The sequence below is a fragment of the Schistocerca cancellata genome, chromosome 2, assembly GCF_023864275.1.
Source record: "Schistocerca cancellata isolate TAMUIC-IGC-003103 chromosome 2, iqSchCanc2.1, whole genome shotgun sequence".
NCBI classification, from domain to species: Eukaryota; Metazoa; Arthropoda; class Insecta; order Orthoptera; family Acrididae; genus Schistocerca; species Schistocerca cancellata.
The window spans coordinates 1031672412-1031688456 of NC_064627.1; the positions used below are offsets into that span (position 1 = coordinate 1031672412).

At 44.2% G+C, this 16045-nt stretch overlaps 1 protein-coding gene across 1 annotated transcript in view; it reads left to right on the forward strand.

Moving 5' to 3' along the window:
* Positions 1–3961: 3961 nt before the first annotated feature.
* The window catches only part of LOC126163005 (apyrase-like), a 178979-nt gene continuing 166895 nt past the window's right edge, over positions 3962–16045 (forward strand). Inside the window, exon 1 of the mRNA XM_049919864.1 lies at positions 3962–4312. Coding sequence (XP_049775821.1) covers positions 3962–4312 — 351 coding nt within the window. The remainder of the gene's footprint in view (positions 4313–16045) is intronic.

Sequence of the window (16045 nt, forward strand, 5' to 3'; positions counted from 1 at the left end):
TCTTCAGCTTCTTCCTTGAGTCTGTTGTATCTCCTTCCATCTTTCATGTCGTCCAGATGTTTAATTCTTCTTCTTCCTCGTCCTGCGTTTCCTCTGAGTTTCCCTTCGATGACATCATACACGAGTCCCTCGTGTCTAAGTACATGTCCAATCCAGTTGGCCTTTCTCTGAAGAATTGTACGCAGAATACTTCTTTTCTCTTCTACTCTTCGCAGTACATCGTCACTTTTTATGCGATCTGTCCACTTGATCTTTTCCATTCTCCTCCAGCACCACATTTCAAAGCGCTCTAAGTATTTTTTTCTTCTTCTTTGTCATGGTCCATGTCTCTGCTCCGTACAGTGCAACGCTCCAAATGTAGCACTTTATCAGTTTTTTCCTCAATGCCAAACTCAACTTGCTGGTCAGCAGAGCCCTCTTCTTGTTGAAAGCAGCTTTGGCCATGGCGATTCTTGCTCCAATTTCGTTGGTGCAGAGGGCATCCTTTGTGATAAAACTTCCCAGGTACTTGAATTGATTCACATTTTCCAGTTCCCGATTGTCAACAGTTATCTTCAAGTGTTTCTCACGTTTTGATATGCGCATACAGGAATTTTACGCCAGTCCACTTCGTAAACGAAAGATACAGCCGACAACTGCACCAGGAACGCGTTGCGATCGCTCATACTACGTTGTGGTCCACGTACCGTATGCACAATTCGCATCGTTTCTGAGCGTTTAGCAGCATACTGAACTCGGCACGCTCAACGTTCAGGTTCGACAGCACGGTCCGTGTGACGACGTCATAACCTCCTTCTACATCTACATCTACATATATACTCCGCAAGCCATCCAACGGTCTGTGGCGGTTTACGTGCCACTGTAATTACCTCCCTTTCCTGTTGCAGTCGCGTATGGTTCGCGGGAACAACGACTGCCGGAAAGCCTCAGTGCGCGCTCTAATCTCTCTAATTTTACATTCGTGATATCCTCGGGAGGTATAAGTAGGGGGAAGCAATATATTCGATATCTCATCCAGAAACGCACCCTCTCGAAACCTGGGCAGCAAGCTACACCGCGATGCAGAGCGCCTCTCTTGCAGAGTCTGCCACTTGAGTTTGCTAAACATCTCCGTAACGCTATCACACTTACCAAATAACCCTGTGACGAAACGCGCCGCTCTTCTTTGGATCTTCTCTACCTCGTCTGTCAACCCGACCTAGTACGGATCCCACACTGATGAGCAATACTCAAGTATAGATCGAACGAGTGTTTTGTAAGCCACCTCCTTTGTTGATGGACTACATTTTCTAAGGACTCTCCCACCCGCCTTACCAGCAATTAATTTTATATGATCATTCCACTTCAAATCGTTCCGCACGCACACTCCCAGATATTTTACAGAAGTAACTACTACCAGTGTTTGTTCCGCTGTCGTATAATCATACAATAAATGATCCTTCTTTCTATGTATTCGCAATATATTACATTTGTCTATGTTAAAGCCGCCGGCACACGGACCGCGCTGTCGAACGTTAACGTTGAGCGTGCCAAGTTCAACGCGCTGCTGAACGCTCAGGAACGATGCGACTTGTGCATACGGTACGTGGGCCCCCAACGTGGTATACGCGGACCGGACGCAACGCACTCCAGCGGCAGGTGAGGGATGTTTCTAGTTCGTAAAGCACATTCTTTACTCAACGGGCGAGCGTAAAATTCCCACACTACCTCTATTATAACGCACATTTCCTCCACCGTCGACGAAAAGGAAAGTACTATGTCCAGTCAATAAGGACACAGGCTTATAAAAGTTCCATTACAAACAGTGCGGTACAAACTTGGAATACTTCTCCGCATTATTTCACCATTCCCAGATTTTAGTAAAACCCCAAGGTCAGTCTTACTTGATCAGTGTTCCTACCTAGTAGCAGAATCTTTGCAACGTGTGAATTACGAAACCTAAAAGAAAAAGGAGCAAAATATCTTTATAGAAATAGCGCAAGCTGTCCTGTAGATTAAGCCAATCATCCCCCATAAAAAGGTTAACTTATGTTTACATAACATCAAATATTATAGTATATACTTATATTAAACTAATAGTAAAGTATGAGAACTTAATAAAAACGCGAATGTTAGGATAAAAAGTTGGAAGTGGCAAAATCCGAACCATCGCACCATTAAACATCTCTACAGCTGGCAATGACGCTAGTCACTACGCTATCCCATTAACACACTGTGCGCCTTTAATCATAGTGTGTTAGGTCCTACAGAAAACCTTAATCGTAGATATATTACTAATTGAAATTTAATTATAGCAAACTGTACCAAGAACAATGCGTTTTGGGTGGATCTTCACTGGGTCGCTGGCTTCAAATAGCCTACTCTCATAATAAGAAAGTTACAATAATTCTTTTCCCACGAATGTGATGTTTCTCATTATTTTATTGGAACGAATCAAACAGTTAACAACGGGTTTTTCAGTGATTCTCTATTTGCTGGTGCTCAGAAATGGCATATATACATATAGGCTTGAAATGAATGCCGACATGGCGCCTCACAACTCTGTACTGAAGGGAGTCGGCGTGCGTGTCACGTAGGTAGCGTTGTGCCATCTCATTGGTCAACGCTCAGACGCACGCTCAGAATATCTGACATGTCAGATATTGCTCTGCACGTTCGGAAAGACTCGCGAACGTGCTATTTCACGCTATGACGTCAGAAACTCGGCACGCTCAACGCTCAACGTTCGGATGCACGGTTCGTGTGCCGACGGCTTAAGGGTCAGTTGCCAGTCCCTGCACCAAGTGCCTATCCGCTGCAGATCTTCCTGCATTTCGCTCCAATTTTCCTTGATCCTGCCAGAAGCGGACGAGCAGATCGGGCGCACTGTGAGCAAGCTGTCGGCCTATATTGTCGGGCGACCTCCGTCGACGGCGTCTGGCGATCGTTCTCGGTGCCACTGTGAACACAGACTGGAAACCAGTTCTGAACGACAGACTCCAAATAGCTGACCAATTTATCCAATGGTCACCGGGAGTGAAGTATCTCGGTGTCTACCTTGACAAAAAATTACTCTTTACGCAGCATATTGACGACAAGAAGACGGCAGCCCAGAAGATGGCCAGGTCGTTGATTCCGTTCCTGAAGAGTAAGGATCTCAACCCTAAGACTAAACTCCAATTGTATAAGGCAACGGTGGAACCCACAATGTTGTATGGCTCCACCTCGTGGGGAACTACGTGCGTCTCCAACTCCAACAAACTCCAAGCGCTGCAAAACATTTGCTATCGATGGATCATAGGAGCTCCATGGTGGACAAGAAACGTCGACATCCGCACCGCACTCCACGAGACCACTATACAAGAGAAGGTCCATGACAAGGCTCTACGAGTTTTTGACAAGATCGATGCCCTTAGGGACAAAGTTCGACAATTACAATCGGTAGGAACGGTAAACCCTGCAAGATGGCACAAGTATCGCGTACCGAAGTCAATAACGTTTCACCCCCCATAGGCAATCTGTCATAACACGAGGAAGCAGTCACACATAACAGCCTTGACACATTTCACCCTCCACAGGAGATAGACATCACCAAAGACAGCAGGCTAAAGGACCCATTGCGTGCCCAAGCCTAACTGAATGCGTAATAAATAAAGTGTTTTCCTTTTATCCTTACATCCCATCCTAGAAGAATAAGTCATCAAGGATGATCTCTTCAGTCCACACTACACAAAAAAAAGAACACAATGCTGTGGTAGTGACTATTGCAACGGTGCAGGCTGCGCTGCGCGGTGAGGAGAGAAGACGTCGCGAATGGCACAGCAAGTCAGCAGGCGAGCAGCGAGCAGGTAGCCGACCGAGGGACCCCCAGCGAGCGTAGCGCAGCACGCGGTCGCGGCAGTGGCGGGGACCGCCGACCCCACGTGACTTGCCGCTCGCCTCTGCTGCCCCCTCTCACTCGGCGGCTCAGTCACGCGACGCCATGCCTCGCAGCCGCTGCTCGCTGCCTGTGGTCGCGCTGTCGCTGCTGCTGCTGCAGGCGACGGCAGAGGCCGCCGACGGCGGCGACTTCGAGCTGCACATCGTGCACCTCAACGACTTCCACGCGCGCTTCGAGCCCATCAACAGTGGCGGCGGCTCCTGCTCGCCCAGTGCCGCCTGCTTCGGGGGCATCGCGCGCGTGGCCACCGAGGCGCGCCAGCTGATCGACGCTGCCGGCGACAACTACCTGTTCCTCAACGCCGGCGACAACTTTCAGGGCACCGTCTGGTACTCGCTCTACAAGTGGAACGTCACCGCCGCCATCCTCAACATGCTGCCCTGGGACGCGGCGGTGAGTTCTCCTGTTAGTTAGTTACGAGTTCCTCCATTCATCAGTCTCGAGGTAAGCGTTATGATGCGGAACGTGTCAACTGCATAACAAACGCACACATGAATCGAGGGTTTTGTTTCTTTTAAAAAAAAGGTTAAATTCTTTTCGACCTACCCCATTCCCTTAAATGGTACAAAATGAATATGCACTACTGGCCGTTACAGTTACTACACCACGAAGATGACGTGCTACAGACGCGAAATTTAAACGACAGGAAGAAGATGCTGCGATATGCAAATGATTAGCTTTTCAGAGCATTCACACAAAGCTGGCGCCGGTTGCGACACCTACAATGTGCTGACGTGAGGAAAGTTTCCAACCGATTTCTCATACACAAACAACAGTTGACCGTCATTGCCTGGTGAAACGTCGTTGTGATGCCTCGTTTAAGGAGGAGAAATGCGTACCATCACGTTTCCGACTTTGATAAAGGTCGTATTGCAGCCCATTGCTATTGCGGTTTATCGTATCGCGACATTGCTGCTCGCGTTGGTCGAGATCCAATGACTGTTAGCAGAATATGGAATCGGTGGGTTCAGGAGGGTAATACGGAACTCCGTGCTGGATCCCAACGGCCTCGTATCACTAGCAGTCGAGATGACAGGCATCTTATCTGCATGGCTGTAACGGATCGTGCAGCCACATCTCGATCCCTGAGTCAACAGATGGGGACGTTTGCAAGACAACAACCATCTGCACGAACAGTTCGACGACGTTTGCAGCAGCACGGACTATCAGCTCGGAGACCATGCCTCCGGTTACCCTTGACGCTGCATCACACACAGGAGCGCCTACAATGACGAACCTGGGTGCACGAATGGCAAAACGTCGTTTTTTCGGATGAATCCACGTTCTCTATACAGCATCCGTGTTCGACGACATCGCTGTCAACGCACATTGGAAGCGTGTTTTCGTCATCGCCATACTAGCGTATCACCCAGCGTGATGGTATGGGGTGCAATTGGTTACACGTCTCAGTCACCTCTTGTTCGCACTGACGGCACGTTGAACAGTGGACGTTTCACTTCAGATGTGTTACGACCCGTGGCTCTACCTTCATTCGATCCCTGTTAAACCCTACATTTCAACAGGATAATGCACGACCGCATCTTGCGGGTCCTGTACGGGCCCTTCTGGATACAGAAAATGTTCGACTGCTGCACTGGCCAGCACATTCTCCAAATCTCCCACCAATTGGAAACGTGTGGTCAATGATGGCCGAGCAACTGGCTCGTCACAATACGCCAGTCACTACTGTTTATGAACTGTGGTATCGCTTTGAAGCTGCATGGGCAGCTGTACCTCTGCACGCCATCCAAGCTCTGTTTGACTCAATGCCGAGGCGTATCAAGGCCGTTATTACGGCCGGAGGTGGTTGTTCTGGGTACTGATTTCTCAGGATCTATGCACCCAAATTCCGTGAAAATGTAATCACATGTAAGTTCTAGTATAATATATTTGTCCAATTAATACATGTTTATCATCTGTGTTTCTTCTTGGTGTAGCAATTTTAATGGCCAGTAGTGTACTATACCTATAGATTTATTTATTCCTATTCATGAGTTTATCTGTGGTATGGAAAGAGTTGTCAAGGGGATATGATTTCAATTTATTTTTGAAACTATTACTGCTGTCTGTCAGACATTTTACTTCATGTGGTAATTTATCGAAAAGTTTTACAGTAGCACATTTTGCCAGTAGAGGACAGTGTAAGTCTCTCTTTCTTCTGGTTTTATAATCATGAATCTCACTGTTGTTTTTAATCTGGTCCATGTTGCTGAGAACAAATTTCATTACCTGAGTATATGCACTACGAGACTGTTGAATTCCTAACCTTTTTAACAGATGCCTACAAGATGTGCGACTATGAGCCCCACACATTATTCTAAACACTTTCTTTTGAGTAGTGAATACTTTTTGCCCGAGTGTTGAGTTACCCCAAAATATTACTCCATAATAAGGCAGAGAGTGAAAGTATGCAAAGTATGTTAGTTTATAAATTCCTATATCCTCAAAATTGGCAATTATTCTGATTGCAAAAGTTGATGGACGTAGTCGCTTTAGGAGATATAAAATATGAATTTTCCAATTAAGATTCTCATCTATATGTACACCCAAAAACTTAGTATGCTCTACCCTATTGATGTGTTATACTTATTGAAGGAACTATTCTCCTTGCAGCAGCAAACAGGATGTACTGTGTTTTTTCAAAGTTTAAAGCAAGCCCAATCGCAGAAAACCAATCAATAACTTTTCAAAAGACATTTTTTGTATCATTTCCTGTTGGAGTTTCCTTCACTGGATTGATAATGATGTTTGTATCATCAGGAAACAGTGTCAGTTCAGATTCTTATGTCAGATAAGAATGGAGGTCAGTCACATATATCAAGAAAAGAAGGGGATCCGTGATCGAATCCTGTGGAACACTTCATGTAATTTCACTCTTGTTAGACGAAGTGGTAAACTTCCTTAAATCAATTAAACCATATAAAGATAGATTTTGCTTCCTGTTCTGTAAATATGACTTAAACCACTCATATGTTGATCAATTTATACTATAGATTGTAATTTCTCTAACATAATGTCATGGTTCACACAATCAAATCCCTTGGATAAGTCACAGAAAATTCTTATTGGTGACGTTTTACTATTGTGTGGGTAGTGAAATTGTATATTGCTTTCTCATTGGAACAGCATTTTTGAAATCCAAACAGTGATTTACTAAGTATCCAATTATTGTGGAGATGGCTAACCGCACTTGAGTACATTACTTTCTCGACTATTTTTGAAATTTCTGTAAACAAGAATACTGGCCTGTAATTATTGACATCTATAATGTCCCCTTTTTTGTAGAGAGTCTTGATGGAAGCATATTTTAACCTCTCTAGGAAAATGCCTTGAATTAGTGATGCATTACATGTGTGACTCAGAACATAAGTTGTAACTGCTCCACATTGTTTTAATACCTTGTTAGAGATGTCATCTACTCCAACAGAACATTTATTTTTCAAAAATTTAATGATTTTCCCTATTTCACACGGGGTTGTTAGGTGAAAATTAACCTGACTAGGATATCTCAAAACTGACTCTTCCATGCTTGGCTTTTTCTTTTGAATTATTGTTAAATACATTAGCTACTTGTATGTTGTTGGTTAAGATGGTCTCATTCTACTTAATAATAATTCTACCTACCCCAGTCGTTACTTTTCCTGTCTCCCGTCTAACAACATTCCATATTTATTTGATTTTATTTCCCAAGCTGTTAATTTCATAGTTAATATACATATTTCTTGATTTTCTGACAACTTTTCTTAGTATGTTACAATAATTTTTATAGTGTAAAATCACTTCTCGGCCTTTGCTAATTCTTGCTGCCTCATACAATATTATTTTTCTTTCTGAAGACCCTTTAATACCTGCAGTAATCCAAGCTTCTTTAAAAACTGTTTGGTGTTACATTTAGCAATTTTTTGGCTAACAATGTTCAAAAAGGGATATAAATTTAACATAAATATGTTGCACTTATCCTTAGCATTTGGTTCATTTTATACATCTCCCCAATTAACATTTCTTAAACTTACTCTGAAATACTCTATAGATACTGGGTTGAGCAACAGCACATTTTTACTTAATTGTTCCTGAACTGTACAACCTGCTAGGTTTTGTAAGTTAACCAATTTTCCATCACGGTCTGATAATCCATTTATCACAGGAAAAGCATGTGTTAGTTCTACATCCTCTCTCTGTACAAATACGTTATCTATTAGATTGCTGTAGACTTGAGCTATATATGTAGGGAAATCTATCACTAATTCTAAGTTATATGTCGTTAATCTAGTTGACTTTTCCAATCAGAATTGCTTAGAAAGTTTACATTGTGATCACCACCGTTAATAACATCTTGTTTCTGTCTGACAGACAGCTTAATAGGGAGTCAAACTTTTTTATGAATAGCTCCCCCTCTCCTAATGAGGACCTATACACTGTCGCTGATATCAACACTACATTATCTAGCTGTAGTTCACATGCACAGGCTTCAAATTGCTGATCGACACAAATTTGCTTACTTCTACAGTTTTTTATTTATATCGTTGTTTTATGTAAATGGCAACTCCTCCTTTATCCATGCTAGATCTGCAAGTGTAAGATGCTAAGTTATACCCATTTATACTGACAGTTTTCATCCCCAGTTACATGGTGTTCAGACAGACAAAGTATATAAATCTCATTCTTATTTTTGAGATCATTTAAATACACTACCAGTCCATCTACTTCATTTTTTATGGTGTTCAGACAGACAAAGTATATAAATCTCATTCTTATTTTTGAGGTCATTTAAATACACTACCAGTCCATCTACTTCATTTTTTTATTCCCCTGATATTTTGATGAAGTAATTTGATACTATCCTTAGCTTTATCCTTATTTACTGTACATAGTTTCTACTATTATATTTTTCTTGATTTTCATCTGTTTGGAATTTGGCTTTACCCTAAAAAACCAGTCTGCCTGGTCCATTAACCACAGGGATCATACCTTGTGTGACTGCGCCACCCTTACAGTATCTGCTGATAGTGAACCTAACTTATCTTTCCTCTTCCTATTTAGGTGCTGGACGCGTCTAACGTATCCCAACCTACCGATAGCATCAACTGGAATAACACTTACGTGAGATTTTGCCAGTGACTGGAACATCCCATTCAGCTCAGTGTTAACGTATCTCACAGGAGTAGGGGCCGATCATGGCGCTGAAAGACCTTCACAAACCCCACATTTGTGTGCCCAGTTTCAGCTCCTATTTTATCCAGGTCACTCCTAATACTATACCTTGGATTCATAGCCGGGCTGCTTCCTGCTCACCCAACTATAATTACCTGATATTACATCTCAAAGTCCCTACATAGCTGACCTAAGTTTTCTGTCACCTGGCTAAGGCTAGCACTTGGTTTCACAAAACCTGTCGGTAGTAACTACAGCCAAATCTCAGAGATCTTCTAAACAGGGTGTTCGGAAATTCCAGTTACAAATTTCTAGGACTTGCAGGGATGAGTGATTACATAATATTTTGAATAGGAACCCCACCTAAAAACGTACCGCTTCCGTTCTACGACGGTTTCAGTTCAGATCTGTAACGCCTCCACATCTGCTGAGGAAAAGTGAGAAGTTGCTTATCCTGGTATGCAATTGGGCAGACAAGATGACGTGTACTACGTTGAGCGGTCACCTGATGTCACTTAACGTCTGCCTTGCTGTGAGACAGAGGAAGATCTGCTGGCAGCTGCACTGGAAAATGAAGAGACAACAAGTGGGATAAATGTAAATGTCGTGTGACTAGGGCCTCCCTCGCCGGGTGCAAGTCTTTCGATTTGACGCCACTTCAGAGACTTGCGCGTCGATGGGGATGAAATGATGATGATTAGAACAACACAACACCCAGTCCCTGAGCGGAGAAAAATCTCCGACCCAGCCGGGAATCGAACCAGGGCCCTTAGGATTGACATTCTGTCGCGGTAGCCACTCAGCTACCGGGGCTGACATTAAGTGGGATGGACAGTGTGTACCAGAACATGCTTCGTTGGTACAATGTCTGTAACAACGCTGGTGGTCGCCACATCGAGCCGCGGTCACAGTGCATCAGTACTGTTCTGTACATAAAGTGCGCTGGTTTATTTTTCGTTCTTTAGTAATGTAAACATGTGATGTCTCAGCTTCAATAGAAACAAATGTTCTTAATTGATAACTGGATGTTTCCTTGTTTCATTTCGTATTGTTACTTAACAATTGTAATGCGTCAAGTCTAATTCAATTCCTCGAGCAGAAGTGGGTTAGTTAAACATCAGAAATGAAACCTCGTAGAACGTAAATGGTACGCTTCCGAACGTGGGTTCTTATTCAAAATATTATGCATTCATCCCCCTCTACAAGTCTTAGGAGTTTGTAACGGGAATTTCCGAACGTCCTGCATGCATGGTGATCCTGTGATAATGTTACATAATTTCAGGGATTACGGAGAGTGATAAATGTGTTAGTTTGAGGTAAGGGACTCTTGCCCGGGAACGATCGATTTTTATAGGTGAAAATCATTCTGATACCTCTGACTGTGGAGTACGTATACCTGTACCGTTGCTGCCACAACTGAGCGGTAGGCAACTTTCACAGGTGATGGTATGGACCAAACAAGAAAAATGTCCATTAAACTTGGGCTCTAAAATGCATACCTCAAGAACGATGTGCACTTGTTCATCCCCAATACTCTGAAACACATCTCTTCTGCTTCAAGTTCTTTTTTTTTATTTATGTTACGGATTGAAAACCAACCGCATAGCCCCTTTGTTTCATGACCATCGGTCAGTTGCACTGGCCAAGCTGTTTTTAATTATGTCATGTATTTTTTATATTATTTTAAGAAAGGTCTTAACGATGAGTGAAGCTGTAGTGGCACCAACACTAATAAAGAATGTTTTACGATATGAAGATGGCTAGATTATTTTCCAAACAAGGAAGAGTTTATGCTCGACCTTAGGTAGATTTTCAATCCCTAACATAAATAAAAAAGAAGATGCAGTAGAGAAGATGTGTTTCACAGCATCAAAGATGAACAAGCGCTCATAGTTCGTAAGGTACAATTTTTAGAGCCCACGTTTAGTAAATTTTTTTTTCCTTTGATTTGATCCACCTACTTTACCGTGTCTTTTTCTTTTTTTTGCAACAGCAGCGGTGCAAGTATTACACTATAAGAGGTACCAGAACGATTTTTGCTTATAACTTGCGACTCGGTAGCTTCCTGACGAGAGTCCTTTAACTTAAATTCGTACATTTAGTCTTCTCTATCATCCCTGAAAATTTGTAACATAATCACGGAATCATACAGTATGAGGATGAACATTTGTTATTTCATCATCTCCTGTGTTTTCCCATACCATTAAACCGGAACTTTGATAAGCTGTCATGCGCTTGCCCGTGAATGTTTCTATAGGGGTAAAAACCACCTACAGCCCGTTTAAGAGTGGGGGTGAAAAGGGTGACACAGAAGCTTTCAGAAACATCTGGAGCAATATATATATACTTCTAGTCAAGTTGTGCCACAAATTTTTCTTCTCCCCAATTCTATTCAATACCTCCTCATTAGTTATGTGATCTGTCCATCTAACCTTCAGCATTCTTCTGTAGCACCACATTTCTAAAGCTTCTATTCTCTTTTTGTCTAAACTATTTATCGTCCACGTTTCACTTCCATACATGGCTATACTCCATACAAATACTTTCAGATACAAATACACTTAAATCTATACTAGATGTTAACAAATTTATCTTCTTCAGAAACGCTTTCCTTGCCATTGCCAGTCTACATTTTATATCCTCTCTACTTCGACCATTATCAGTTATTTTGCTCCACAAATAGCAAAACTCCTTTACTACTTCAACTGTCTCATTTCCTAATCTAACTCCCTCATCATCACCCGTCTTACTTCGACTACATTCCATTATCCTCGTTTTGCTTTTGTATCCTCCTTTCAAGACACACACACACACACACACACACACACACACACACACACACACACACACACACACACACACACACATATATATATATATATATATATATATATATATATATATATATATATATATTGCTTCAGATGTTTCTGTTCTTTGTACAGTTATTTGTACGAAAAAAAATTGGGGTTAGATACCACCTTCCTTAGGGCTGGGGATGAGAGTGAGAGGACGTGACATGCAAAAATATTTGATGACTTCCGACATTAGAATGAAATCCGTAGTTTTCGCGGTCGCTAGACTCCTTTGTAACAGGTGAAAGGGAACATTTCAGCATGTCTCTGTAATGCCTGAAGAAATTTTTACAAAAATTAGCAGAGGTTTCACTTGATAACTGGAAAAATATACTGTGACGGTAAGACCATTCCTATGGCTGACGGTTTGGAGTGAAAAGAACTGAGGCAAAAGCATACATCAGGGACGCCTGGAGCTACACTTCTGGAAATTGAAATAAGAACACCGTGAATTCATTGTCCCAGGAAGGGGAAACTTTATTGACACATTCCTGGGGTCAGATACATCACATGATCACACTGACAGAACCACAGGCACATAGACACAGGCAACAGAGCATGCACAATGTCGGCACTAGTACAGTGTATATCCACCTTTCGCAGCAATGCAGGCTGCTATTCTCCCATGGAGACGATCGTAGAGATGCTGGATGTAGTCCTGTGGAACGGCTTGCCATGCCATTTCCACCTGGCGCCTCAGTTGGACCAGCGTTCGTGCTGGACGTGCAGACCGCGTGGGACGACGCTTCATCCAGTCCCAAACATGCTCAATGGGGGACAGATCCGGAGATCTTGCTGGCCAGGGTAGTTGACTTACACCTTCTAGAGCACGTTGGGTGGCACGGAATACATGCGGACGTGCATTGTCCTGTTGGAACAGCAAGTTCCCTTGTCGATCTAGGAATGGTAGAACGATGAGTTCGATGACGGTTTGGATGTACCGTGCACTATTCAGTGTCCCCTCGACGATCACCAGTGGTGTACGGCCAGTGTAGGAGATCGCTCCCCACACCATGATGCCGGGTGTTGGCCCTGTGTGCCTCGGTCGTATGCAGTCCTGATTGTGGCACTCACCTGCACGGCGCCAAACACGCATACGACCATCATTGGCACCAAGGCAGAAGCGACTCTCATCGCTGAAGACGACACGTCTCCATTCGTCCCTCCATTCACGCCTGTCGCGACACCACTGGAGGCGGGATGCACGATGTTGGGGCGTGAGCGGAAGACGGCCTAACGGTGTGCGGGACCGTAGCCCAGCTTCATGGAGACGGTTGCGAATGGTCCTCGCCGATACCCCAGGAGCAACAGTGTCCCTAATTTGCTGGGAAGTGGCGGTGCGGTCCCCTACGGCACTTCGTAGGATCCTACGGTCTTGGCGTGCATCCGTGCGTCGCTGCGGTCCGGTCCCAGGTCGACGGGCACGTGCACCTTCCGCCGACCACTAACGACAACATCGATGTACTGTGGAGACCTCACGCCCCACGTGTTGAGCAATTCGGCGGTACGTCCACCCGGCCTCCCGCATGCCCACTATACGCCCTCGCTCAAAGTCCGTCAACTGCACATACGGTTCACGTCCACGCTGTCGCGGCATGCTACCAGTGTTAAAGACTGCGATGGAGCTCCGTATGCCACGGCAAACTGGCTGACACTGACGGCGGCGGTGCACAAATGCTGCGCAGCTAGCGCCATTCGACGGCCAACACCGCGGTTCCTGGTGTGTCCGCTGTGCCGTGCGTGTGATCATTGCTTGTACAGCCCTCTCGCAGTGTCCGGAGCAAGTATGGTGGGTCTGACACACCGGTGTCAATGTGTTCTTTTTTCCATTTCCAGGAGTGTATTTCAACCAAATTTGGTGTGCATATGACTCATTATTTGCATAAAAATATTATGGGAGTAAGATACTCCTATTACTGCAAGGGATGATTGTAGGATCATCTGAAAGCGGCCGGTTGCTATTCCTTTCTTGTAAGCAGCTGATTCGCAATACATTAAAAAACATAAAGGGCTGTCAAATGAAAACGGGACAGATGGAGAAAACGTAAGTAAACTGTTACTTCGAAAGTAATCCCCATAACTGCTAATGCACTTATCCTACTGTGTGACGAGATGGTTACCGCCTTCATAGACTAATGTTGGCGGTTGGCTGTGGAACCATGATTGTGCCCCACCTCTTTCTCCGAAGCAAATCGACGGCCACAAATGTCTTTCTTCAGGGCTCCAAAAATATGCACTGTGCATGGGGAGAGGTCGGGCTCTATATGATGAGAACGGCCCAAGGTTGTTTCGACTACGCTGCAGAAGTTTCGCTGGGAAACTGTCACACTCCGCTGCACAGTCCCGGTCTTTCCCCACGCGATTTTCGTATCTGCGATTTGCATATCTTTGGGACCGTGAAGAACAACGTTCGTAGTCGTCAGTTTGCTTTGGACGAAGAGGTGCACTCCTGGGAATGGTTTGCAACTGCAAACATTTTTCCATGAAGGCACTGTCCGTCTCGTTCCACAGTGAGATAAAAGTATTACCAGTTATGGCGATTACTTCTTTTTTCATCTGTCTCGTTTTCATTTGGCTGTAGCATACTTGAAACGCAATCTGTCTAATATTTGCGTTGTCCAGTGCACCAACCACATCGTGAAAATGAGTTGTGCAGCGAGCCAATAATTTCGCCAGTATGTTTCGGGGCCAAAGACCATACCACTGGACCCAATACCACAGAAACTGTCAGTATGTGGGTGTTATGTTGACCAGTTGCGCAACGGATTGCTCTGACAAGTACCCTTTGGCTCCTGCAAGAAGCAATTTCCATCCCACACTACTACAGAAGTCAGACAGACGCTCCTAACGTACCAAAAAGAAATGCCTGAAGAACTATCAGCAGTAAATATCTTCTGGAGTCGTCCGCTGTTCTTACGTAACTAGTGTGATACTTGGGTACTGGAGTATTGCTAGTTAGTGTAAGAAAAACATTACGCGAACGGAAAATATTATTTATTGCAAAATCTGAGAAAATCAAGTGAAACTTTTGTTTATAAACTGATACACAAATTTCAAATGGTTCAAATGGCTCTGAGCACTATGGGACTCAACTGCTGTGGTCATAAGTCCCCTAGAACTTAGAACTACTTAAACCTAACTAACATAAGGACATCACACACATCCATGCCTGAGGCAGGATTCGAACCTGCGACCGTAGCGGTCGTGCGGTTCCAGACTGTAGCGCCTTTAACAGCTCGGCCTGTCCGGCCGGCATACACAAATTTCCAGGTTCTTTTCGGAACAGGGGGTTACCTCTTATGGATAGTAATCCTGTTAATGAAATTTATATACAAAGTGTGGGAAATATCTTTTATTCCTTTTCTTTAAGAATGTTATTTACCCGGCAGAATGGCTGAGAGCCGCGCCTACTCAACTTGAATAATTATCCGACTGAATTTTTCTAAGTACGGTCGAGGCTGTCACCTAAGAAGTGTAATGGAGTGACGTGAATGAAGTATGTTATTTCTAATTGAGGAAAGATGGGGCTCGCCTATGCTGTAGCGTACAATACCGTGAGCTGCAACGACTGCTGCCTGCGTCGTTCGCCGCTGAAAAAAACAGAAGTATCTCTTTCTATCTGGATTGACCTTCGCCAATCGAACTCTCACTACGCCTTGATGAAGTCAAGGACTCCTATCTGCCCCTGGTCTATTGGCGTGGTACACCGGTCAGATAACCAGTCCACCACGATGCCACTCAGTGTTTGCTCGCAGGCGCTAACTAATACTCTGTCTGTGCTCACACTGCACGTTAAGTGTCGCGGCCAACACAGTGAACAAACGCTTAATCGCGAGCTACTCAATATAGAGTATCACTCCGATTCGCTAGCAACACAGGTGCTCTTTCAGTGCAGTACTGATTAGAGACTTTGTTCCTCACTCTCTGCGTACACGCACGAGCGCACTCGCTCCTGCTGCATGTTCCCGCTTCAAGAGCGTCACCGGAACTACCCCTCTCCACGCAAAAAGCGAAACGGTACATCATTCGCTGTCTTTCCCTCACTCCTCCGGCTCGTTGCGTCAGAAATGGTCCGCCAGTCAGCGTTACTTTTACAAACTGGAGAATGGCGCTCCGTTTA